The sequence below is a fragment of the Anguilla rostrata genome, chromosome 19 (genome assembly GCF_018555375.3).
Source record: "Anguilla rostrata isolate EN2019 chromosome 19, ASM1855537v3, whole genome shotgun sequence".
NCBI lineage: Eukaryota > Metazoa > Chordata > Actinopteri > Anguilliformes > Anguillidae > Anguilla > Anguilla rostrata.
The window spans coordinates 16,050,576-16,076,391 of record NC_057951.1 but is presented as its reverse complement, the minus strand read 5'-3'; the positions used below and the strand labels follow the sequence as shown (position 1 = coordinate 16,076,391).

Sequence of the window (25,816 nt, the reverse complement as noted above, 5' to 3'; positions counted from 1 at the left end):
TCTTCTTGTTGTCTACTGATTATCTGTCTTATCACAGGACTGGATCAATTAGAAGTCAGCTAAGTAACCAAATCCCTCATCCCAAATCAAGAGGTTATGGTAGTTGCAGTTTAAGATTGATTGGAGCAATTAGCATTAAGAACCAGTTCACTTATGGTCAGTAATGGGCAGCCAATTACATTGCATTACAGTGCATTTCTGTCATCATTGGCCATAGGGTAGTTGTCTCACAGGATTTTTCCTGGTTAATCAGTAACTGAATACTGATTTTCAGGCCCCAGATGTCTCTCCCTTGAGTTTGACATAAGCGGGAATTTGTTCTGTGAAGCCTGTAAGCAGGAGAGTGCGCTCAGTAATACAAGGATAAACTAGTTGGTCCCATGATAGTTCATTTTTATCTGAATCAGTATTTCCTGATTAAACAGGAATAAGCACCTGCAGTCCCCTGCTTAGTTGAGCAGCTGTGGTCTGTGCACCAGCTGCCTGAGTAGTACAGGGCTCTGGCAAAGTGACTGCGTGGTTCTGAGGGTGTGGAGTGAGACGAGTAGAGACTGGCTGCAGGTGTGGGGTGAGACGAGTAGAGACTGGCTGCGGGTGTGGAGTGAGACGAGTACAGACTGGCTGCGGGTGTGGAGTGAGACGAGTAGAGACTGGCTGCGGGTGTGGAGTGAGACGAGTACAGACTGGCTGCGGGTGTGGAGTGAGACGAGTAGAGACTGGCTGAGGGTGTGGAGTGAGACGAGTAGAGACTGGCTGCGGGTGCTGAGGGTGTGGAGTGAGACGAGTAGAGACTGGCTGCGGGTGTGGAGTGAGACGAGTAGAGACTGGCTGCGGGTGCTGAGGGTGTGGAGTGAGACGAGTAGAGACTGGCTGCGGGTGTGGAGTGAGACGAGTAGAGACTGGCTGCGGGTGTGGAGTGAGACGAGTAGAGACTGGCTGCGGGTGTGGAGTGAGACGAGTACAGACTGGCTGCGGGTGTGGAGTGAGACGAGTAGAGACTGGCTGCGGGTGTGGGGTGAGACGAGTAGAGACTGGCTGCGGGTGTGGGGTGAGACGAGTAGAGACTGGCTGCAGGTGTGGAGTGAGACGAGTAGAGACTGGCTGCGGGTGTGGAGTGAGACGAGTAGAGACTGGCTGCGGGTGTGGAGTGAGACGAGTAGAGACTGGCTGCGGGTGTGGAGTGAGACGAGTAGAGACTGGCTGCGGGTGTGGAGTGAGACAAGTAGAGACTGGCTGCGGGTGTGGAGTGAGACGAGTAGAGACTGGCTGCGGGTGCTGAGGGTGTGGAGTGAGATGAGTAGAGACTGGCTGCGGGTGTGGAGTGAGACGAGTAGAGACTGGCTGCGGGTGTGGAATGAGACGAGTAGAGACTGGCTGCGGGTGTGGAGTGAGACGAGTAGAGACTGGCTGAGGGTGTGGAGTGAGACGAGTAGAGACTGGCTGCAGGTGTGGAGTGAGACGAGTAGAGACTGGCTGCGGGTGTGGAGTGAGACGAGTAGAGACTGGCTGCGGGTGTGGAGTGAGACAAGTAGAGACTGGCTGCGGGTGTGGAGTGAGACGTAGAGACTGGCTGCGGTGTGGAGTGAGACGAGTAGAGACTGGCTGCGGGTGCTGAGGGTGTGGAATGAGACGAGTAGAGACTGGCTGCGGGTGTGGGTGAGACAGTAGAGACTGGCTGCGGTGTGGAGTGAGACGAGTAGAGACTGGCTGCGGGTGTGGAGTGAGACGAGTAGAGACTGGCTGCGGGTGTGGAGTGAGACGAGTAGAGACTGGCTGCGGGTGTGGAGTGAGACAGTAGAGACTGGCTGCGGGTGTGGAGTGAGACGAGTAGAGACTGTGCTGAGGTGTGGAGTGAGACGAGTAGAGACTGGCTGCGGGTGTGGAGTGAGACGAGTAGAGACTGGCTGAGGGTGTGGAGTGAGACGAGTAGAGACTGGCTGCGGGTGTGGAGTGAGACGAGTAGAGACTGGCTGCGGGTGCTGAGGGTGTGGAGTGAGACGAGTAGAGACTGGCTGCGGGTGTGGAGTGAGACGAGTAGAGACTGGCTGCGGGTGTGGAGTGAGACGAGTAGAGACTGGCTGCGGGTGTGGAGTGAGACGAGTAGAGACTGGCTGCGGGTGTGGAGTGAGACGAGTAGAGACTGGCTGCGGGTGTGGAGTGAGACGAGTAGAGACTGGCTGCGGGTGTGGAGTGAGACGAGTAGAGACTGGCTGCGGGTGTGGAGTGAGATGAGTAGAGACTGCGCTGGCGGGTGTGGAGTGAGACGAGTAGAGACTGGCTGCGGGTGTGGAGTGAGACGAGTAGAGACTGGCTGCGGGTGTGGAGTGAGACGAGTAGAGACTGGCTGCGGGTGTGGAGTGAGACGAGTAGAGACTGGCTGCGGGTGTGGAGTGAGACGAGTAGAGACTGGCTGCGGGTGTGGAGTGAGACGAGTAGAGACTGGCTGCGGGTGTGGAGTGAGACGAGTAGAGACTGGCTGCGGGTGTGGAGTGAGACGAGTAAAGTCTGGCTGCGGGTTCTGTGGGTGCTGAGGGTGCAGCAGGTGTTGTAGAGGTATGTGCATGCAGGCCTCTGCTCTCCTAAATCAGTAGGTGGATCTCGCAGGGATGGACCTGCATTCTAGAATGGGTGTTTCTCTTGACAAAATGAAGGAAAAGCACAGTCCCCATTGTTTAAATCTGTTTCCCTGCTGTTCAGTACCTATACGAGATTGAGTGCTTCTGAGTACATCAGTGCAGAATGGAGCAGCTGTTGGCTGCCGCTCTCTCCCGCTCCCACACAGGTCACTGGCTGCACACCCCGTTTCCTGCTGACTGCTGTTGTGCTTTCACAGCATGTAATTAAAAGGACAGGAGCGTCCTCCACCTCCCCACTGCCACTCTGCTGAGATGGACAAAACTCTGACACATCCACTGATCCATCAGTATTCGGCTACTGAAATACTGCACTCGTACTGTAGGTGCCTGATGTACATGCCATTTGGATTACCGTCTCATTATCGTAAATGTTTTCTTTCTTTTATTACATTGCTGTAATTTGAAATCTTGTAGTGTCAGCAAAAACGTGACTGCGGCTCATTGTCTTCAAATTTGTAAGGAGTTTTGTGTCGCAATTTCACTTACTATATATAACGTTGGCAATACGCATTTTGTGTGAAAATGCATGTATCTGACATGAAGCTGAAAAGCCTTTTCTGCAGCTCAGACGCACGCATTCACACCATAGCGCCACTGGCATGCGGGAGCTAAGTTAAATAGTCACGATCTCCTATTTATATATACCCGTGTGCACCCAGCGGTAAAGAACCCACTCCGGCAGAGTTTATTTACTCAGAAGTATTGCACAAATGCATGGATGTGCTTGAATCTACAAGCAGAGAAAACAAACAGCGGCGATGAACTCCATTAACATACTAATGCATAACCTACGAAGGTTATGCTCAACTGCGAGAATTCATAGACTGAAAAGCATTCCGAAGAGCGTAGTTCTGCCAGCGTTCGATAGCGGAAATTACATCACCGCAAGAATACGCCACAAAAGCGTTGGAATCTAACTGTCATTAATCCCTTGTTAAAACTTGTATTGATAAATCCTCTATTTTGGCCGATGGTGGAATGGGACGCTTCGTTCCTGAAGTGGCTGAATGGGCTGAATTCTTATTGCCCACACCACGGACACTCCTACACTTTTCTGCAGTCCAGTTGTGGAGTGGCTGGCTGTCTCAGTCGTCATGGCAACCTGCTCGGTTCAACAAAGAGAGAAGCGCAGAAATGGGCGAGAGGAAGGAGCTGTTCCCACAGTCGGCTTTTCAGAAATCACTGGTCTCCAGTGGCGGACGGGGCGAAGAGCGCGCTAAATTCAAAGTCGCGTTGGCTTCAAGAAGTTGAACAAACTATAGCAGGTACTGCAAAAATCTTTAAATCATTTTACTCGGAGTGTGTGTGTGTGTGTGTGTAATTGCTTCACGTGTAAATATAGCCAGCAGGTGTGATGGACGGTTTTAGACAAAGTAGCCAAATGTTGCAGTGGTTGCGGTTGAAGTGCGCATGCGAGTGAGTGCTTTAAGTACACAGTAGTGTAGTAGCATGTGTAGTGTATTTTGCAGGTAACTTTTTCAGTAGAGTTTAATCAAACGTGTAATGTCGTGCTCATCGATGTGTTTATTATTTTGCCAATGTTAGTTCAGGGAGAGAACTGCTGACGCTAGCTCCCTCCCAGTTATTTAATTCATTGTTTATATATTGTTTCCTAGTATAAGAAAGGATTTATAGAAATGCTGGCTCAGTATTACTAACTTTCTGATTTGGTAATTGCAGTCTGGGTTGATTTTCTTATTCTGACACAGTTTTAATTCACTTTGAATGTTAGGGTTGCTGTGGCATGTGCCTATCAAATGAACCAAAATTCCCTCATGGACAAAACAGTTCTTCTGTGGCTAATATCAGATTATTTACTTAAGGTAAGAAGACCATGTGTGGAGTTGAATAATGTTACCTAAAATGTGGCACCTTCAGTTCATGTCTCTCTAGTTTTCTTGCAAAAAGTTTCAGTTTTAGGCCATTGTTCTGAGTTTAATGGCTTTTTTTGGAATTGGTGAAGTGATGAGTTGAGTGGTGCAGTGATGTGTTGAGTGGTAAGCTGTGTTGAGTGGTAAAGACTGCATGTGAATGTACAGGTGCTGAGCCTGTCTTGCTCCAGAGAGCGGGGGTCTGTGGAGGTGCAGGTGGAATTTGGCCGTTTCCCTCATGCACAGGAAGCAGAGCTCTACTCACTGACCTGTTCAAGCACAGGAAGTCAAACCGTAAGGCCTGTCCCATGTTCACTTCCTGTCACAGTGTCAATCACACATCCCTAACTCCAACCTGTTTGGGAATAAATGTGTGTTCTGTAAAGGACCAGCCCAGTGCATTTATGTATTCATCTGTTTAAGCAGTTGATTGTTTGTGTGTCAGGGTTCAAATATGTCTGTCTGAATTGCCCTTCAGTGGACCATTAGAGCTCTCTGTCTGATGAAATGATATTTATGTTTAACTCTTTGACTCCCCGCAGCTCTGGCTAAATGCTACTGACAGTTCTGGATGTGTTCCGGATTGCAGAGTGGTCCTCCACGAACCTCTGGAGGCTGAAATGTATAATGTTGATATAAAAGCCATCAAAAACAATGTCATTCTGGAAACAAAGTCCTTTCGAGTAGGTGAGTGTATTGGTTTTAAGGCAATCTCATCCTTGTTTTTTTACAGTTTAACCCCATTAGGATTTCTGAACTGATGCAGCACACATGCCATGTGTGTGTGTTCATGTCTCTGCTCTGCAGACCCGAAGCCCAGTTCCTCCCTCAGTGTTGGGGCGATGGTGTCGAGTGCGTATTTCAGCTGGGGGAGCGGGGCGGGGGAGCCCAGCACCAGCTCTCTGAGGCTCAGGGGTCGTGTGTGGGACGTGCCTCCTGATCGAACCTCATACCGCGTGACGGGCCTGCAGCCCGCCTCTCTCCACAACTTCACTGTGGAGTTTAAGACTGGAGTCCGAAGCCTCAATGTCACGCTCACACGCAGGCTGAGCGTGCTGCTCCAGACAGGTGCATCCTTTCTCCCGAAACTCTTCCCTCTGTGCGCGCCCAGGAGGTGGGTGCTGTTATATTACATGTTGATTCTGTTCATCCTGTCTCAGGACTGGATTAATGTTTAATGAAAGCTCTTCAAGATTTTGCCAGATTTTCTATTTTTAGTTGTATGGGGATTTTCAATGCAATCTGCAGTGTGTAGTGTAGTGTGTATGTGTGTGTGTAGTGTGTAGCAGTAGTGTGTAGCAGTGTGTAGTGTAGTGTGTAGCAGTTTGCAGTGTGTAGTGTAGTGTGTAGTGTGTAGTGTCTAGCAGTGTGTAGTGTAGTGTGTAGCAGTGTGTAGCAGTGTGCAGTGTGTAGTGTAGTGTGTAGCAGTAGTGTGTAGTGTGTAGCAGTGTGTAGTGTCTAGTGTGCAGTGTGTAGTGTAGTGTGTAGCAGTGTGTAGTGTATAGTGTGAGCGCTGACTGGCTCCCCCCTCCCCAGCTCTCTGCCCGGTGGGCTGGGTGCCCTCAGAGAGCAGCTGCTGGAGAGCCTGGAGGCGGGGCCGGCCATGGGTGGAGGCGGGGCTAGCCTGCAACGCTTCGGGGTCACACCTGGCCGACATAGAGACAGAGGAGGACTTCCTGTTTATCTCCTCTTACCTGAGTACGCTCAACAACATGATGCTGGTGTGGACAGGTCTCAATGACCTGCAGGTAAATTACAGCAGGGGCCCAAAAATTGACAACGATGAACCCCAGTGAAACAGAGACCACCTTTCCCCTTTTAATAATGGTCTGTTTATAGTTCTGCATTTCATAATGACGTGTTTTTCACTTTCTGTATCTGTGTTCTCTCCTCAGCAGGAAGGACAGCTGCAGTGGTCCAATGGAGCTGCCTATAGCTTGAGCAGCACTGTGACATCATCACTGCCAGCCAATCAGACAGACTGCTTTGCCCTGCACATGAACGCCACGAGTCCCAGTTACTTTTTCACCGGGTTCTTCTGCTATATGCCCCTGCCATACATGTGCCAGTACACATGTGAGCTTTGTGTTTAACTAGTGCTATAACACACACATCATTCTGTCTGTGAGGAGTGGCCTCTTAAAGCTCTGCCCGTTGTATTGGTTTCTTTTTAGGCGATCAGGTTTATCTGCAATTCAGTGGCCTGTTCTTATGACTAATGTCGATGTTTTCCACTTCTGGATAAAGAGCATCTTCTAAGTGATTACAATGTAATATACACTTGGAAGATGCTTTTAGAATGCTACATTTAGACTGTGTACCTTGGACAGTGTGTTGTACAGTGTGCTATTGTTATAGCACACACGTTTTGTTTCACAGTGTTGTGTTACGGTGTAGATGGTACAGCAATGTTCTTGTGTTTTTAGTCCCCCCTGCCCCACCGCACTTCGCCTTAGTGCTTGAGAGGGTGTGGGAGACGGAGGCACTGATTGGCTGGAGTGATGTGGAAGACTGGAGGCAGGCAGGGGGCGCTCTGGAGCTGTTCCTCCAGTATCAGGAGGATGCGTTCGTAGACCAGCCCCATCGCAGGACAGTGCTGTCTAACAGCCGGAGTGCGGCTGTGCGGGACCTGTCTCCGGGACGAGTCTACCTGTTCTCCCTCAGAGCCAAGCACTTGAGTGGAGCGGTCCAGACCCTGGGCTCTGTGCTCCGGGTCCTCACAAGTAAGGGCTCTTCATGTGCGGGTTTACTTATTAAAGCCCTCTGAGGACATTCCTACCCTGGGTCACAGTTCGGGACACCTGACCTGTGGAGATACGCTTGGGTTTAGAATGTGTGGAATGTGTGTTACGAAATAGAGACGTTAACTGCCCCCCAGTACAGGGTCTTAACTAGCACACAGCATGGTGTTTGCTCAGAATAATGTAAAACTTAAATAGCCCTTACTGTACATTGATCTTTTACTTGGGTCTTGCTTAGCTGTGTGTGTATGTGTGTCTGTATGTATCTGTGTGTATGTGTGTGTGGGTGTCACAGGTACCTGAGCACAGGTGAGTCACAGGGACCTGAGCACAGGTGAGTCACAGGTACCTGAGTATAGGTCAGTCACAGGGACCTGAGCACAGGTGAGTCACAGGGACCTGAGCACAGGTACAGTGCCATGAAGAAGTATTTGCCCCCTTTCTGATTTCCTCTATTATTGTATATTTGCCTGAATGGTTACAGATCTTTAAAGAAAATCTAATATTAGACAAAGGGAACTTGTGTAAACAGAAAACATATTTATTTAAAAATTATTTCATTTATTTAATGAAAAAGTTAGCAAACAGCTATATTGCTCATGTATCACATGGCCAGGGTGAGTGGCAGCTACATCTGTTCTTGCAGAGGAAGCGACCCCCCAAGCGTTTAACAGCGCCCTCTGCTGGGAGGTTACCTGTCCTGCAGTCTTCACCAGCTTGGATGGATGTTGTGTGTAAATGTGGGTTAATGTGCAGTGTGTGTTGCAGTCCCAGCCGTACCTGAAGACCTGACCCTCATCCAGCACAATGAAGACTCCATGCTTCTCACCTGGAGACCCCCCCAGGGACAGGTAGAGGGATACCAGGTGTGTGTCTCACACAAGAGGGGAGCAGAAAGGAGTCACATTAAACGCACGCGGGTATAAATGTGTATAAAGGCATGTGACACATCAGGAGTCTGAGCTTTGGTCTGAAGATGAGAACTTCTCCTTTAACATCAGCAGTGTGACAGAACAGAGATCTCAGAAGAGTTTGGCACAGCTTATGCCCGCTCGCTTGCTTCAGAAAGGCCTTTATGAGGGAGCGGCCAGCCTGTTTAAAGTTGCATGGCCTGCTCTTCACCCTGCGAGGTTGCCTAGCCAACCGGCCTTGCCTGGGTCAGATAGTGTTCCTGCAGCACTTAAAAATGCATGATGGGAGCTTGCAGCATGCATTGCTTTCCCCATACGGCTGATATTATGATACCAGCGAGGCTTGGCTCGTGAAGTGTGATGGAAGAGGGGAAGAGGGGAGGAGGGGAAGAAGGGAATGGGGAAGAGGGGTGCATTGCTGTTTACTGTGTTTGATTTATGACTGAGGCCTTGCAGCTCAGCAGACATCCAGCTTATCTCCACAGCCTTACTGTCAGAATGCTTTGGCTGTGATGCAACTGCGATTAATTCAGAGCGCATATGAACCAAATTACTACGTAAACACAATGCATTATACCAGATTAAACTGTGAATGTCAACAGGCTTGTCAACAGACAAACTCATGTTCATTTTGTGTTTGTACAATGCTATGAGGAACAGAATTACTGATTGAGGTGATTTGCACTAACTAAATCGATGCTTTGATGCGGTGGCTTTATCGCCATCTAGCTGGTGGAGGACTGAATTACATGCTATGTGCTTGGTGTTTTCAGCGTGATTTCTCACACTGTGTTTCTCACACACCTCCAGTTGAGCTACGGAGCTTCAGCTGCGCAGATAACCCAGCGCAAACTCAGCACCACCGACTGCAGCGTCCGCTTAGAGCAGCTGACCCCCGGAGCAGAGTACCAGCTCACTCTGCAGTCCTTCAGAGGAACAGAGACCAGCGAGCCGGTCTCCACCCGCATCCTCATCCGTAAGCATGGGGGACTGCACTGGACCAGCACTGTCACTCATCCAGTTGTACAGTTAAACATCTTCCTAAATGTCTTCCTGGGGCTGTGCTAAAGGGACGGTGTTTGGGTTGTGTCATTGTGGACAGTATTAATGGGGCTGTGTGTGTGCGCTGGTGTGCGTGTGTGTGTGTCTGTGCGTGTAACCCCTCCCCAGCTCCCGCCCGTGTCTGCTTCCTGTCTCTGACACACGTTAACTCCTCGTCCGTTGGCTTGGCGTGGGAGCCAGCACTTGGCCTGTTTGATCAGTACCGGCTGACTGTGGCCAACGGCTCCACAGTGCAGGAGCTGCTCCTGCCCAGAGAGAGCCTGTCCCACACCGTGTCCAGCCTGCAGGACGGCTGCACGTACAACCTGACCATGTACCGCGTCCGGAGCACAGTCACAGGGGCCACTGCAGTCCGCACCGTGACCACAGGTGAACAGTCTGTGTGTTCATTACATACTGACCGTGACCACAGGTGAACAGTCAATTTTAGTGTGACTAAAATGTATCAGGAATTCATGTGTTCAGTAATGCCTGTTTGACTTGAGTGAGGACTGCAAATGTAAGACTTACTGTGGGTGTGTCTGTGTGTATACATGCGTGTGTGTGCGTGTGCGTGTGCGTGTGCGTGTGCGTGTGCGTGTGCGTGTGCGTGTGCGTGTGCGTGTGCGTGTGCGTGTGTGTGTGTGTGTGTGCGTGCAGTACCTGCCAGGCCTCAGGGTCTGCGCGTCTCTAGCGTTTCCTCTCATGGCTTCTCTCTGCGTTGGGACGGCCCGTCGGGCTGCGTGGACCGGTACCATGTGCACCTGAACCCCGCCCACGGCCTGGTCACCGTGCGCCGCGCGGAGAACGGAGAGATACAGGTACTGCACACATACAGGTACTGCATAGCTACAGGTACTGCACACATACAGGTACTGCACAGCTACAGGTACTGCACAGCTACAGGTACTGCACACATACAGGTACTGCATAGCTACAGGTACTGCATAGCTACAGGTACTGCACACATACAGGTACTGCACGGCTACAGGTACTGCACACATACAGGTACTGCACACATACAGGTACTGCACAGCTACAGGTACTGCACACATACAGGTACTGCACAGCTACAGGTACTGCACACATACAGGTACTGCACAGCTACAAGTACTGCACACATACAGGTACTGCACAGCTACAGGTACTGCACAGCTACAGGTACTGCACACATACAGGTACTGCTGCAGAGATACTAGTACTGCACACATACAGGTACTGCACTGCTACAGGTACTGCACACATACAGGTACTGCTGAAGAGATACTGGTACTGCACACATACAGATACTGCTGCAGAGATACAGGTGCTGCACACATACAGGTACTGCTGTACAGATACAGGTACTACTGCAGAGATACTAGTACTGCACACATACAGGTACTGCACTGCTACAGGTACTGCACACATACAGGTACTGCTGAAGAGATACTGGTACTGCACACATACAGATACTGCTGCAGAGATACAGGTACTGCACAGATACAGGTACTGTAGAGCTGCAGTGCACAGATACAGGTACGGGTCTCTTAGTTAGGAGAGGTAATGGCAGCCCCTGTGTAACGCTGTAACAGTGTTGTTACGTTGCTGCAGCATTGTGGGAGAGTGTTGGGGGTAGAGAGGTGCAGCTCTGGGTACACCTGTGCGTCTGAATGCGCTGCAGGTGCCTTTAAAGGGCGTGTGCAGGTGTCAGGTGTCCGCAGCGAGACGGGGTTGGACCCGCTGTGCTCTGGGCTCATTATTAATGTTGCGGGTCTGTGGCTGAGCCCCTCTTAAATCTTTAATGTGGCCCTCCTCCTGGGACTGTGCCTCCAGCCCGCTCAGCCTCTCGGTCAGACCAGCCATGCTCTCCACCACCACGCTGGAGCTGCGGCTCACCCTCCTCACCCTGCTCACCCTGCTCAGCCTGCTCACCGCTCCGCACCTGCGGCCCGTCCAGGTACGCCTGCCCCTGTTCTGCCGCTCTCCCGCCGCTCTCCCCATCTTTCTGTCCTCCGATGTGAGGTTTGGGGTCCTGGAGTGCTGCTCTGTATGCTGCTCTGTGTGCTGCTGCTCTATGTTGCTCTGTGTGCTGCTGCTCTGTGTGCTGCTGCTCTGTGTGCTGCTCTGTGTGCTGCTGCTCTATGTTGCTCGGTGTGCTGCTCTGTGTGATGCTGCTCTGCGTGCTGCTGCTCTGCGTGCTGCTGCTCTGTGTGCTGCTCTGTGTGATGCTGCTCTGCGTGCTGCTGCTCTGTGTGCTGCTCTGTTTGGTGCTCTGTGTGCTGCGCTCTGTGTGCTGCTCTGTTTGGTGCTCTGTGTGCTGCTCTGTGTGCTGCTCTGTTTGCTGCTCTGTGTGCTGCTGCTCTGTGTGCTGCTCTGTTTGGTGCTCTGTGTGCTGCTCTGTTTGCTGCTCTGTGTGCTGCTGCTCTGTGTGCTGCTGCTCTGTGTGCTGCTCTGTGTGGTGCTCTGTGTGCTGCTCTGTGTGCTGCTCTGTCTGCTGCTCTGTGTGCTGCTCTGTTTGCTGCTCTGTGTGCTGCTCTGTGCTGTTATGTCCTGCTGTGCACTCCTATGTGCTACAGGAGGCCAATGCAGGGTTGAGCGGAGGTTGGGTTTGAGGTAAACGTACCTGGTCCCTGGTAGAAACCGTGTTTGTGTTTCTGTGTGAGTACTGTATGTGTTCTTATTTGTGCTTGTATTTATGTTTATGCATTTGCATGTTTGTGTGTGTGTGTGTGTGTGTGTGCGCGTGTGCGTGCGCGTGCGTGTATGTGTTTGCAGGCAGTTGTTTTGGCGGTAACCCCAGGGATATCATATAGCACCACGGTCACCGCGGTTGCCGCGTCGGTGTTCAGCTCCCCGGTCAGCCGGACCGTCACCACAAACGAGTCCAGTAAGCCCTGCCCCCCCGCGAGGACACGATGATGTCACCACAAGTTAGCTGTTGTATGGGCCATTGTGGGGAACCCTAGGTCATTATCTCACATGCATTTGATAAATGCTTATTTGGGTGTCTAGTCTTATTTTCTTATTTGGGTGTCTAAGTATTCTCAAGAGTGAATTCAAAGTTTGATGACAAGTTTCAGTTGGAGGCCTCCTTTGGAACTTTCATAAATTCCTATTGGACGCTGACAGCTCCTGTCATGGGCCGTTGTCATGGCAGCACAGTGTCTGTGTGTCTGCGAGCCTAGGAAACACGTGGTGTCACCAGCTGCTTTGCTGGGCATTTATATTGCATCCATTTATACAGCTGGTTATATACTGAAGCAATGCAGTTTAAGTACCTTGCTCAGGTGTACAACCACAGTGTCCTATCCAGGAATCGAACCCGGGACCTTTAGGTTACAATATCAGTTCCTTACCATTACACAACACTGCTGCCCCAGTGCAGTGCACCCTCGGGCCAATGATTGGTATTTGTTTTGCACCAATCAGTGGTTGTGTTGTTAGTTTTGCATGTTCTAGAGGCCTCAGTAAATCAGGCCCTAAGTGTTTCTGGATTCCCTCAAGCACCGGAGTCCCCAACCAGCCTGATCGGGGAGAGAGTGGGCTCTACGGGCATCCTGCTGTCCTGGACCGCACCCATCAAAAGCAACGGCAAGATCCGCGACTACGCAATCAAGTACAAAGAGGTGTGTCCTTACCCAGAATCCTCCTTCAACCAGATCGTTACGCCCTCGGAGATCCCCGAGTATCTGCTCAACACCCTCACCCCAGGCTCCACCTACAACATCAAGGTACACAGACCTCGCTCGTCTTCATCATTTACGCAAGCGCTGAGTGTTTTTCCTCCTGCTGGGCAGTGTTTGCCTCACTGGGGGGTTTTAGGGACAGCGATTGTGCCTGTGGAACTGGTCCTGCTCCATATCTGGATTAAACTGATCATTTTCAGCAGTTGAACAGTGTTTAATTATTGATCAGGAGGACGGAGGTCATGGATTGGGTGAACTCTGCCCATTTGTTCCCGTACGTCCCCTGAGCACAATGTTTCACCTTTCAGCTGAAGGCTGTTGCTTTTGATTGGTTAAAAGGGGAGCATATCGAGTTTCTGAATGACTCTCAGCTGTCTGAATGGCTGTCGTGTCATTTGTAAACCATGACTGAGCAATCTTCCATTGTTCCACAATGCATCACCACACAAGTATGACCAAACTGTGCACATGACCGATATGACAAATTGTACTGTGCTTTACAGAAAAACTGTTTTGTTTTAACACAGATCTAATTACCTCCTTTATAAAAATGTAACTGCAAACTTGAACTCATCTGTGTTGTTTTATTGCTATATCTTGCATAGATCTCATTGGTATATGAGCATTGATTTAATTGGTAGGTGTGCAATATGCTTATTTAGTGTATGTATGCTTCATTAGTGTACTGTATGTGACTCCATCTTGGCTGGGCTGAAGTATCTCTGGTTCTCTATGTTCAGGTGGCTGCGAAAAACGGTGCTGGATTTGGGCTCTTCAGCAAGTCCCTGTTCTTCAAAACCGCTGAGGCGCGTGAGTACCCCTGTTTTTCACTGCTATTGGCCAGCATGTAGCCAATCAGCGTGCTTCTTTGAGCCCTCAATCAGCACATATCTGTCTCCTGTGTCCTATGCAGCCCCTGGCCTGGTCACCAACCTCACAGCCTTCGCTGCCAATCACTCCGTGGTGAAGGTCACATGGTTCCTCCCCAAACTCATCAATGGCCTCATCACCAAGTTCTCCGTCAAGGCCAAGTACGCACGCACCGGCGTGACGGTCCGGAAGCTGGAGGTCAACGCCGAGGACATCATGAATGGAGCACTGCCGCACTGCAACGTGGGTTTGACTGCCAGGAATCCAACCTGGGACTAGTACACTGTAACCCAGTCTAGTGTGCTGTAAACCAGTCTAGTGCACTGTAATCCAGTCCAGTGCACTGCAAACCAGTCTAGTGCACTGTAATCCAGTCTAGTGCACTGTAAACCAGTCTAGTGCACTGTAAACCAGTCTAGTGCACTGTAAACCAGTCTAGCACACTATAACCCAGTCTAGTGCACTGTAACCCAGTCTAGTGCACTGTAAACCAGTCTAGTGCACTGCAACGTGGGTTTGACTGCCAGGAATCGAGCCCGGGACTAGTGCTACAGTGCACTAGACTGGTTTACAGTGGTTTTACACTGTAGCCCAGTCTAATGCACTGTAACCCAGTCTAGTACACTGTAGCCCAGTCTAGTGCACTACAACCCAGTCTAGTGCACTGTAGCCCAGTCTAGTGCACTGTAACCCAGTCTAATGCAGTGTGTGTCTGACTCACTGGAATGTGATAAAAGTGTAATCTGCATGCATGTGTGTGTGTGTGTGTGTGTGTGTGTGTATGTGGGGTCCTGCAGGATGCTGCAGAGATCCTCTCTCGGGGGACCCCCAGCCCCTCAGAGATGTCCATGCAGACGTCGGCCTCCTCTCCCCCGGTCACGCTGTCGGCAGTCCCCCCCGCTGCCTCCTGGAACATCCCCATCAGTGCAGTGGTGGACCAGCTGCGCTCCTACACCGCCTACGTCTTCGAGGTCTCCGCCTTCACCAGCGACGGCGAGGGCCAGATCGCCAGCTACATGGTCCGCATGCCGGAGTCAGGTACTGGCACACCCTCACCTTTACCTGCAGACCCCTCACCTTCACTGGCAGAGTCAGGTACCTGCAGACCCCTCACCTTTACTGGCAGAGTCAGGTACCTGCAGACCCCTCGCCTTTACTGGTAGGCCCCTGACAGGCATGTGATCAGCGCTTTGGGCTTGAACTCCCAGCTATTTTGTACCTGCGGCCAAAATCAGCAGCTTTGGCTTACAGTTGGGTTTCGTTTATGCAGTGAAATGGGCTAATATGTCTTAGCGGGCAGTGTTAGTGGGTAGCATAAGGGGGCAGTGTTGGCCAGCAGTGTTGGCGGGTAGTTTTAGCACGTATCCTTAAATGAATTCTCTTTCTCTAGAATGTTCCAGCTGGTGACATTGGCTGTGCCTGTTGGTAGGTCACTGGGGTTGTGTTTCTGATCTCAGTTTTAGGCTCAGAGCGCTCTGTCGTCAGATGCTCCTTGTGCCATCAGAGCCCGAAAGCTCAGTTTATCCATTTTGTTTCTCTGCGGCTGGGTTGTTCTGGGGCGGTGAGGCGAGACCGGCCTGGAAGCAGGTCAGGTGTTGCCAGGTGGAGTGGAGACTTTGTGTTGGGAGGGTTTGTCAGACCCCTCGTCTCTGTTAGCTTCATGCTAATCGCATGCTATCCTTGAGCAGATGCACCTTCCCCAGTATTACAGCCTGGGCGTCTGTAGGATTCTACTGCGGAGTAGCTTGGCTAAGCAAGTGTAGCATTTGCTGGAACACAGTCAGCCTTTACACAACGTGCGTTACACTCGAATGGCATTGCTGTGGATCAGGCCTGTTGCCTTTTGACAAATGGCTGTTGACAGTGAGTCAGCATTTCAGCTTTTCTTTCACACTCCTGATTTATTTCCTGGATGAAGTAAGCGAAGGATTGTTTTCTCCTGAAAGGGCGAGCGGGAACACCGCCAGACATATCAGCAACCTCAAGGTGTAACCCAGTAGAGAAAAGCAGACACATTGATTAAGTCTCTCTCTCTCTTTGAGTTTGACCTCTGACCTCCTGTCCTCCATTTTAAGGAACCTGGAGACACTGTGTCTCAGGTAGCTGTGGGTAATGCTTCTGTAACTGAATGCATAATGCAGGGCTTTATGTAAGGGTGTGCAGGATCTGCCAGGTTCTTCTTTTTCTGAAGGCTCTGTTGCCTGATAGGAAAACCTGAGCTTTTCCAGGAACCAAATGAAATGTTCTTAATTAAATTTTCTGAGTTCATGTTTTTTCCTGGAAATCTCTTTTATAAACCTTTTTATTTTAGCATTTCCATGACTGGATTCTGTTCTGGAATTTATTTCTTTGTTGATGATGGATCTTTATGAGAAAAAACCCAAAGAGAAGAATGCAGTTAATATATGCAGATTTATTGAATAACATACAAAATTATCAGGATCATAACCATTCTGCAGTTTCTAGAGTAGGTTTTATTAGTATCATAACCATTCTGGAGTCTCTAGAGTAGGGTTTGTTAATATCATAACCATTCTGGAGTCTCTAGAGTAGGGTTTGTTAATATCATAACCATTCTGCAGTTTCTAGAGTAGGGTTTATTAGTATCATAACCATTCTGCAGTCTCTAGAGTAGGGTTTATTAGTATCATAACCATTCTGGACAGTTCCTTGTGTAACAGGGTTGTGTTTCTTGGACAGTCAGATGAGATCTAAAGACATCCTGTTACATTACAGCTCCTGAGGATCCACCACAAAACCTGTCTGCATGGAACATCACCTCCAAATCCTTCTCCCTGTCCTGGGACCCCCCCACCATCGTCACAGGACGTTTCAGCTACGTCATCGAGCTGCACGGACCCACCGGTGAGCCAGGGGACCGCCATCTGAGTCAGTGCTGATCTGAATCCAGAGCTGCTGACCTCTGAGTCAGTGCTGATCTGAATCCAGAGCTGCTGACCTCTGAGTCAGTGCGGATCTGAATCCAGAGCTGCCTACCTCTGAGTCAGTGCTGATCTGAATCCAGAGCTGCTGATCTCTGAGTCAGTGCTTATCTGAATCCAGCACTGCTGACCTCTGAGTCAGTGCTGATCTGTATCCAGCACTGCTGATCTCTGAGTCAATGCTGATCTGAATCCAGAGCTGCTGATCTCTGAGTCAGTGCTGATCTGAATCCAGCACTGCTGATCTCTGAGTCAGTGCTGATCTGAATCCAGAGCTGCTGATCTCTGAGTCAGTGCTGATCTGAATCTAGCACTGCTGATCTCTGAGCCAGTGCTGTTGCTAATCTGTAGCTTTTTGCTGAATACAGTGAAGGAGGATTGTATTGACAGGGTCATACAGTGTCATTATCATAAATCAGTTTGAGGACTGGTTGCCTGACACAACACAATGCATCATAACAAGTATCACTGTTTGATTTTTAGTTAATATTTTCATTGTTTGCACAGTTTGACTCCTAACACCTTTACCTGCTGATGTTTGATATTTGTCTATAATTGCCTCAGAGTTTTAGCATGCATTGATGTGTACCATTTCATTAATAGGCGTTCTGTGTGCTTTGTGTGTAGGTTACTTGTATGAAAACAGCACCACTGATCTGAAACTGGTGTACTCTGGTCTGAACCCATACACGCACTACCGGGTTCTGGCTCGAGCCAAGTCTGCTGGGGCCTTAGGCCCGGAAGCAGAGGCCGTCATGCTCACTCCTGCTGAAGGTTAGTGCTGCACATGACCAGTAGAGCCCTTATGGCTGGGTTTGTGATCTTATGTGTGTGTGAAAGGGGAAGTTCACCCTAGCAAATTAGCGTATGTTTCCACTTATCCAGAGTACTGAGCGTTGAGCGCCACAGAAATATGGGTCTGTTGAGGTACGTTGTATCATGGTGAGCTGCAGTGGATTGTCAAACACTCGTCAAATCTTGAGTATGGGCAGAGAGTACTCTGGTTGGAAACATACCTTAATTTCATTTTTGGGTGAACTGCCTCTTTCCGAAAAAAAAGCAAGGTGTCACCTATAGATAGCAATAACTAACTAACTAAGCTAACTAGTTTGGAAGCTTGTGGGTGGCGATGCTTTGCTGTATTCAATTGGTTTATTCCTTGTCTGATATATATGTATATATATATGTGTGTGTGTGTGTGTGTGTGTGTGTGTAAGGTAAGAGCGTGGCTGATTGTGTTGGTTGTGTGGTTATAAGGTGAGAGCGGTTGAGCGTTATGTGGCTGATTGTGTTTGTTGGTTGGTTGTGTGCTTTGGTGCAGCTCCCAGTGCAGTCACAGAGCTGGTTGCCAGAGCTGTAGATGCCACCTCAGTGCAGGTGTCCTGGAGAAGCCCCAGTCAGCCCAACGGCCTCATCACCCAGTACAAGCTCCTGGTGCTGGTCAAGGGCGCGGTGATTCGGAACATCACCCTCATCGAACAGAAGGAAGTAATCATCACAATCATTTCTTCTTCCTTAAATCAGATTTTATAGGGGTAGGGTTTTTTGTGGTATATGGATGCATATATGAAGATCAATATTCTGTTCCAGTCTGTCTGAATTTTCCCTGTAGTTCCACCATTCACAGGACTTCCTAAGCCCCTTGTTAAGCTGTCAGCGCACAGCATTTCCTTAATCATGCAGCTCCCACAGGGGTGTCTGGTCAGGTCAGTTCAGGTGTTTTAAGTGCCTTTGTTAATGGCAAAATAAAAAATAAACTCTTCAGCTGGCCTGAAACTGTGTGTGCTCACGTTCCTGTGACTTTCTGCAGTTTCAGTGCATACTGTGATAGAGGATAAGACCTGAAGTGCAGGTTAGATGTGTCATAGGTCACATGCTGTGTGTGAAGAGACGGGAGAGTGTGTGGCTGAGCACTGTGGTGTTTGTTCTCGTTTCAGGGTCTGAACCAGACGCACTCTGATGATGACGGTGTGTTGAATCGCCGCGTTCGAGACGCTACCGCCCTCCTGCTGCACCGTTACCAAAGAGCTGCCCTGTTCCCCACCTCTGCGCCCCCACCTGTGGTCACCTCTGCCTACTTCCTGTTTGCCTCCCGCATCGCTAACCAGCCTGGCACGGCAACAGAACGCTCCGCCCACCCCACCGCTGCTTCCCCCTTCACCTCTGCCCTCTTGCCAAGCCCCGCCCCTGAAAGCACATCCCTCCCCTGGCTGACTGACTCCGCCCCCCCGACGCCTCACACTACTCTCGATCTCCAGACTCCGGGCTCCGCCGCCCTCACCCTCCCCTCTGACCCCTCCCCCACTGGTGGAGACAAAGACCCACCCCCTCTCAGCTCCAGCCCCGCCCAGCCACGCCTCTCCACCCGTGCAGCTGTCACTGCTGATGTCACAACCTCCACAGGTGTGCACCTGGTCTACCTGCGGGTCACTTCCTTGGGCTCAGGTGTCCCTAAATCTGTTGGCCCCGCCCCGCACCCCTGTAAAGGAAGATGAGTTTGTGTTGGCTCAAAGGAAGGAGGTGTCCTGTTTCCTTCTGGCCTGGCCATTGGACACCTCAGTGGCCAAATTAAATATTTAAACTGCTCCAGTGCTCTGCTTACTGGAGCGTTTTAGGAGAGGAGCAATTGTCTTTATTTTTATCCATTTATTTATTACATGCAGACAATAGATCACCGTTTCCATGGCTACAGTGTTTAAGGGCTAGTTCGTAATAAGATTCAAGTATGTTTCCCCTTACCCAGAGTACCCTAATCTTAACTAACGGGTTGTGCATGAAGTGATCCTTTTTATAGACAGGCTGTTTGAATGACTGTTACTGCCTTAGATTTACAATAACTGGAATGCAGTCTCAGTCAATCAGAATCCAGGAAAGAAAGAACCCAATTGCATTTGAACTGAGAATGTCATGCAGAGCAGGGAGTAGTGTGGAGAACTTGGGTCTGATGGATGTGTTGAGCCTGCAGCTTTGCTTCCTGTGTGTCTCGGCAGCGATGGTGTCCAGCACACAGGTGATCGACTTCTCTGCAGATCGCATCTCGTACGTGGTGACCAATCTCAGCCCCTTCACCGAGTACACCTTCAGTGTGTCAGCTTTCACCACTGTGGGGGAGGGCCCTCTGGTCCAGACCAAGGCGAAAACCAGAGAGCAAGGTAACCATGTCAACCCCTGTTACACTGCATGACCATCACACTGCTGTCACAATCACTATCACACTGATATCATAATAACTATCACACTGACATCACAATCACCATAACACTGATATCACAATCACCATCACACTGGTAACCTTTTGAAAGAGGAGAACATGGCTGAGGTTCTGTATTTGTCTTTATTCAGTGCCAAGCTCAGTGCAGAGTGTCTCCTACCTGAACATAAGCTCCTCCTCCATCCTGCTGTCATGGGAACCGCCACTGAATCCCAACGGCAAGATCACACACTACACTGCCTATGTGCTGGACCTTGACACCAAGGAGGCCTTCCAAAGAGTGACCAACAGCACCAGCATAATCCTCTTAGGTAACCCTGGCCACACCCTCAACCTGTCACCATGGGAATGGTATTTACGATGTTAAATCCAAGGGTGTGTGGGTACACAAGTCTCTTACAGCTCTGGTCTTGGAGAGCTGCAGTCTCTTGGATTGTGTTTTCACCTTAAATTAAGTAATCTATTTAGATCCAGAATACAGTTCTCCAGGCCCCAGGTGGAGGACTCCTGTAGACCTGTACCTCTCCAGGACCAGGGCTGGGGACGTCTGGTTTAAAACACGATCAGAAATATCATAAGTATTTACGGTCATTTCAGAGATTTTTTAAAATTTCTGAACTACCAGAATTATTTTCAGCCTCCTGTCAGTCACCTAGGTTACTTGCTTTTCATTGTCAGCAGTTGTGATGCTGCTTATTGCGGCTGCTGTAAGCTGTGTTGACCACAGGAGGGCGCTGCTTATTGCGGCTGCTGTAAGCTGGTTGGCCACAGGAGGGCGCTGTTTGAGCTGCTTTCTCTCCCCCTGCAGGACTGAAGAAGTACAGCAGCTACAAGCTGCGTGTGGCGGCCTCCACAGCCGTGGGCGAGAGCGCTCTCTCTGAGGCAGACGACGTCTTCGCCGTCACGCTGGAGGACGGTACGGACACCCTTTCCATCTCCAGAACCTGCTTCCACATGCTGGTGTTCCCATCCCTAACACTGCTGCATGGTGACATTAGATATTAAGATCGGGTTTTCTTCCAGTCAGGGGTGTGACACCTAGTCCTGTGAACCTATCATCAGACTCGCTTTTTTAAATGAACCGTTTCTCCTGGTGCTCTAGAGCCGGACTCTCCCCCCGTGAACCTGTCTGTGTACAACGTCAGCACCTCCTCTGCCACAGTCACATGGTCTCCTCCAGTCCTGGCCAACGGCGTCATCCGGTTCTACCAGATTCTGTACCAGAATTCCACCATGAGCCTGGTGGTCAACTCCACGTCCCCCAGCGTCTCTCTGGAGGGTTTGAAACCGTTCTCCTTCTACAACGTGACCGTGCGAGCGTTCACCAAGTACGGTCACGGGAACCAGTCGTCTGAGGTTCTCGATCTGCTGAGCGGGGAGGACGGTGAGTTCTAGCGGTGTGTGTGTGTGTGTGTGTGTGTGTGTGTGTGTGTGACGGTGAGTTCTAGTGGTCCACTCTGGTTTGTTCTGCTGTTCCTGTCCTCTGAGCATTGCCGCTGTGACAGATGCTCTGTTTCCAAATCTGACTTCTTACTAACCCTTGGAGTAACCAAATGGCCTTTGTGTATGGATTGGAGAGGGCACACAGGGATATAAAGTCTGATAAGTTTGGATAAATAAGATGGCGCTAATCCATTTAAAGCACTGTGTAAGTAAAACCAGTCCTGTTCCCCTAACTGTCCCCCTGCAGTCCCAGGGAGCCCCCCCTTTGACCTGATGTACGAGAGTCTGAGCTCCAGTGAGGTGAACGTGTCCTGGCAGGCCCCGCTGGTGCCCAATGGCGCCATCTTGTTTTACAGCGTGGAGTACTGGAACTCCACCCACGCCCTGAACACCACCACGCCCACCACCTACGTCCGGCTCTCCAACCTGCGCAAGTACGCCCGCTACCGCGCCTCCGTGAGGGCCTCCACCCGGCTGGGCAGCGGCAACCACACCAGCGACATCCTCAACATCACCACGCTGGAGGACGGTGAGTGGCTCTGTTAGCACGCTAGCTCCTCCCCCTGAACCCTGTCTGCTCCTCCCTCTGTGTGTGTGTGGGACCCCAGGTTTCAGCAGCTCTGGGCTTTTGCTTTTTTCCGCTGAGACTTCGGCCAGATCTCTTCCTAACAGCTTTCTGCTTCTCTGTTATTGTTCCAGCAGTGCTGTCTTTCACAGTCATGCTCATACCTGGTGCAGGTTTGAGTCTGTGCTCTCCAGCGATGGGGAAAATACAAAACAAAAGGAAGAAAACATATTTTACAGGCCCAACAGCTGAAATGTTTTTTACAGGTGGCTGTTTACGCATGTATTGTGTGTGAACTATTTCATAGGTGAGTGTTTGTGCAGGTGCAACGTGTGGACTCTTGTTGAGTGTGTACACACCTGCACTGTGGGGACTCCAGATGAGTGTGTACACACATGTACAGTGTGCCAAATGTTTTCCAGGTAGGTGTGCTCATGCCTGCATTGTTGAGACTGTAGGTGAGTGTCTTTAAATCTGCATTGTGGGAACTGCAGGTGAGTGTGTTCACACTTACATTGTGGGGACTGCAGGTGAGTGTGTTCACACCTCCATTGTGGGGACTGCAGGTGAGTGTGTTCACACCTCCATTGTGGGGACTGCAGGTGAGTGTGCAGTTGGCTCCCCAGGTGACAGGGCTGTAGTCAGCAGGGTCCCTCATCGGTTGCATCTGATTCATTTTAACCTGTCATTCACTGTATTTTCACTGTATTCTCTTAGATGCTTTGGTGAAGGCCTCTTTGCTCACAGCGATTGTGTTTCTTATGTGTATATATAAAACAGTACCAAGTTCTCCCCCACGATCCCTGCATGCCAGGAAGGTGTCTGACACCCAAGTAGAGCTGTCGTGGGAACCCCCGCTTGAGGCCAATTCCAAAATCCTGTACTACATCGTCTCTGTGTGGTATGGTGTTTTCCTTTTCCCTTTTAAAGCCTATATGAACAATATCTTACCGAATGTTCAGCCAGATGTTAGATATTGTTCTATGTATGTTATGCAACTGGCATACATAGCTTAACATTGGTATTATAATTTGGTCCTGAACTGCTCTCATTGCAGTAATTGAGAGAATGTGTCTAACAGTATGGCTAACGGCAGATGCTAACGGTGTTATCAGGTGGGTTACCAGGTGGGTTATCAGGTGGGTTATCCGGTGTGTTTCCCCCTCTATGGCCTCTCAGGAACCGGACCGCTATGCGCACTCAGAACGTGACGGTCACGTCTGTGATCGTGGAGGTGGACAGGGACAGTCAGTACAACGCCTCGGTGTCCAGCTGGACCAGGCTGGGCGACGGGGGAGTCTTCCTCTCCATCTTCTTCTCTGCGTCTGACGCAGGTGTGGCAGCCTGCACAGCTAACATGGGGGGCTTTGGAGTTTGACTGCACATCATGGATTTCTAGAGAAAAAGACTAGTTGAGACTAGCATACTTTTATCTAATTGGGTGCCTGCATTCATTAATACCTGTTAATGTTTTAGTCAGGTTTTATATCAGAGTCATGTCACTCCCTTTTAAAGGAAAAATTCAGTGTTCAGTTCAATCCGTGTTGATGTTGCATTATGAAAGTAATCTAAACACATATACAGTAGCTTGATTTATTAGTACAATTTAAAACATTGTGAAGGACTCTGCTCAAACAGTCTATTGCTATTGCTATGCTATTTAGTTATTACGTTGGTGATGACCTTGGTACTGTAGGAATACAGCAGACCGGTCTTAGTCCTGCTCTGGGATTCATGTGTGCAGATCGGGATGAGTGAAGCTTGTGAAGCCTGAAGACTTTGAGTCCCCTGAGTGACAGGCGGTATGTTGCTTTCTCTCTTGAAGTCCCAGCTGATCCCCCCCAGAATGTGTCCTATGTGAGTCTGACTCCAACCTCCATACAAGTGCTGTGGTCCCCCCCCACCCAGCCGAATGGGGTCATCCAGTTTTACACCATTTACTACAGTGACAATTCCAGCATGTTCTCTCAGGTGAGATTCACACCTGTACAGGGTTTATACTGAACGTGCACATTGTGACCTTTTCCTGTGCGCTTGTGCAGGGACATTTGAAATATACGCGGAGTAATGCTTTATACTGACTGACAGGAGCTGCTGCACAGTGGGGAATGTGCAGTTATGCTGCAAGGGTTGTGCATGCGATGGGAAAATTGCAGTTTTAATGTGCAGTGGTCTAGAGTGAGATGGGGGAAGAGAGCGAGAGAGACAGTTAGAGATGTACAAACACACAGCTATACACACACACACACACTCGTAAAGGACATTACACTGTGTTTTCCTGCAGAGAGTCAACGTGGTGGATGAGCCACCAGGGGGCGCTGGCTCCCAGTTCTCCTCTGTGCTCGAGGGCCTGTCCAAAGGCACTGAATACAGCCTGTGGCTCAGCTCCAGCACGGCCCAGGGCGAGGGACACGCCCGCAGTGACGTCATCCGCCTCTACACCATGGAAGACGGTGGGCAATTGCCACAACAGCTGTTGCTTGGTGATGCCTGCACTGTTTTTTCCCATTGTCTTTTTGAAAAAAAAATCAGGTAAAAATTCAAGAGAATCACATCGGGCAGAAAAAAAGGTGGTTTTAATTTTCAGCGTTTTTGTGAAAGGAGAAAAATCTGTCTGGCAAACTGGGCTCTTCCGTCTCCACTCCCAGGCCTCCCTGCTTCCTCTCTGGGCCCACTGAAGACCCCCGTTTGCTTCTCCTTTCACAGAACATGCTGAAACTTTGCCCCTCTCAGGCTGAAACACTCGAGTGCAGGCAGGCTGCAGGCTTTTTAAATGCTAATAGCTTCAGTGCGCAGGGATCATGTTGTGATACATTTTTGTCAGACTCCACTGCAGTGAGGGGAAGATAAATGTAGTAATATTACATAATGCTTTACAGTGATTGTTTTAAGCCATTCTGTGAATGTTGAAAACAGTACCCAGTGTGTAAATGCTCTGACCGTCTCTTGGTTTTTACGTGATTTGGGGAAAATGGTGCAGGTGTCATAAACGATTGTTTATTTGAAGCAGTGCTGTAGGGTGTTTCACTGTGATGTGATAATAACGTATGTCTCTGTGCTGTGCCAGAGAGCAGAGAGTAATCCTGCCGATGAGGACCGACCTTCCACCCTGCCTGCGCCACTCATGCCCTCCCACCCCGCCCTCTGCCCTTATACCCCGCCCCTACCCCACTCCGACCACACCCCCTATGCTTGTGCCCAATTGTCATTCAGGGGTCGCGTGGGGGATGGGGGGGCAGACCCTGTGAGCCTCTCTGTCCGTCACACAGTGATACCCCTCTGTGATTGGTGGGAGGTGGAGGAGGAGCGGCTGTGTGAAGAGTTGGGAATCCTGCTCTATGATTGGTTGGAGGTGGAGGGGGATTGGTTGTGTGTCGGAGAATGTGGAATACTGCTTTGTGATTGGTTGGGGTGGTGGCTGTGTGTAGAAGAGTGTGAGGTGGAGGCGGTGTGTAGGAGAGCTGAATGTGTGTGTATGTGTTCTGTATGGGAAAGGGAGGCCTGCTCTTTGGGTCGTCTGCCTTTCCATGGGAGCGAAACCTTCTCCCTTTAAACTTGCTTTGTGTATCTGACTGACTCCGTACCGCCTCTCTTACATGTTTTCATGTTTTCTCTCACTTATCCTGTTCATTTCTCTCCCAGTGTTTTATTGTATGGCCTGCTTTGTTTTATTTCCATTGCTCACAGTGCTTGCTTTGTTCTAATTCATCCTTATGTTATGTGGTACTGCCACCTTTTATCTGAACAGTGCTTTAAACTCCTGTATGGGCAGTGTTGTGTAAAGTTGTTGTTATTATTATTATTGCAGTGCTGAGTGATATGATGTGGTATGATATGATGTGATGTGATATGATGTGATGGTATATGAATTATAGATGGTGTTTGGGGTCTGATGGCTGTTCTGACCTTTCCCACAG

At 49.9% G+C, this 25,816-nt stretch overlaps 2 protein-coding genes across 5 annotated transcripts in view; both read left to right on the top strand.

Moving 5' to 3' along the window:
• The first annotated feature begins 3,055 nt into the window (after positions 1 to 3,055).
• Positions 3,056 to 25,816, top strand: part of LOC135245696 (phosphatidylinositol phosphatase PTPRQ-like) — a 39,921-nt gene continuing 17,160 nt past the window's right edge. The window contains exons 1-26 of one of the 4 annotated variants that reach the window (XM_064318933.1): positions 3,056 to 3,901; positions 4,369 to 4,459; positions 4,676 to 4,801; positions 5,050 to 5,194; positions 5,315 to 5,575; positions 6,044 to 6,255; positions 6,403 to 6,583; positions 6,934 to 7,230; positions 8,017 to 8,114; positions 8,970 to 9,135; positions 9,330 to 9,590; positions 9,861 to 10,021; positions 11,958 to 12,069; positions 12,687 to 12,913; positions 13,609 to 13,678; positions 13,782 to 13,981; positions 14,536 to 14,776; positions 16,475 to 16,603; positions 17,308 to 17,454; positions 18,002 to 18,168; positions 18,618 to 19,083; positions 19,671 to 19,832; positions 20,023 to 20,202; positions 20,700 to 20,807; positions 20,994 to 21,275; positions 21,582 to 21,863. In XM_064318933.1, coding sequence (XP_064175003.1) covers positions 4,394 to 4,459; positions 4,676 to 4,801; positions 5,050 to 5,194; positions 5,315 to 5,575; positions 6,044 to 6,255; positions 6,403 to 6,583; positions 6,934 to 7,230; positions 8,017 to 8,114; positions 8,970 to 9,135; positions 9,330 to 9,590; positions 9,861 to 10,021; positions 11,958 to 12,069; positions 12,687 to 12,913; positions 13,609 to 13,678; positions 13,782 to 13,981; positions 14,536 to 14,776; positions 16,475 to 16,603; positions 17,308 to 17,454; positions 18,002 to 18,168; positions 18,618 to 19,083; positions 19,671 to 19,832; positions 20,023 to 20,202; positions 20,700 to 20,807; positions 20,994 to 21,275; positions 21,582 to 21,863 — 4,747 coding nt within the window. In that variant the 5' untranslated portion in view covers positions 3,056 to 3,901; positions 4,369 to 4,393. Of the gene's footprint in view, positions 3,902 to 4,368; positions 4,460 to 4,675; positions 4,802 to 5,049; positions 5,195 to 5,314; positions 5,576 to 6,043; positions 6,256 to 6,402; positions 6,584 to 6,933; positions 7,231 to 8,016; positions 8,115 to 8,969; positions 9,136 to 9,329; positions 9,591 to 9,860; positions 10,022 to 11,015; positions 11,140 to 11,957; positions 12,070 to 12,686; positions 12,914 to 13,608; positions 13,679 to 13,781; positions 13,982 to 14,535; positions 14,777 to 16,474; positions 16,604 to 17,307; positions 17,455 to 18,001; positions 18,169 to 18,617; positions 19,084 to 19,670; positions 19,833 to 20,022; positions 20,203 to 20,699; positions 20,808 to 20,993; positions 21,276 to 21,581; positions 21,864 to 25,816 lie in introns of those variants that run through there. The other 3 variants (XM_064318934.1, XM_064318931.1, XM_064318935.1) reach the window with 3 other exon arrangements.
• On the top strand, positions 21,879 to 25,791 carry LOC135245698 (phosphatidylinositol phosphatase PTPRQ-like). Its single transcript, XM_064318937.1, has 4 exons — positions 21,879 to 22,800; positions 23,079 to 23,233; positions 23,725 to 23,870; positions 24,184 to 25,791. Exons 1-4 carry the CDS (start codon positions 22,661 to 22,663, stop codon positions 24,433 to 24,435), a joined length of 693 nt encoding a protein of 230 aa, XP_064175007.1. The 5' UTR covers positions 21,879 to 22,660; the 3' UTR covers positions 24,436 to 25,791.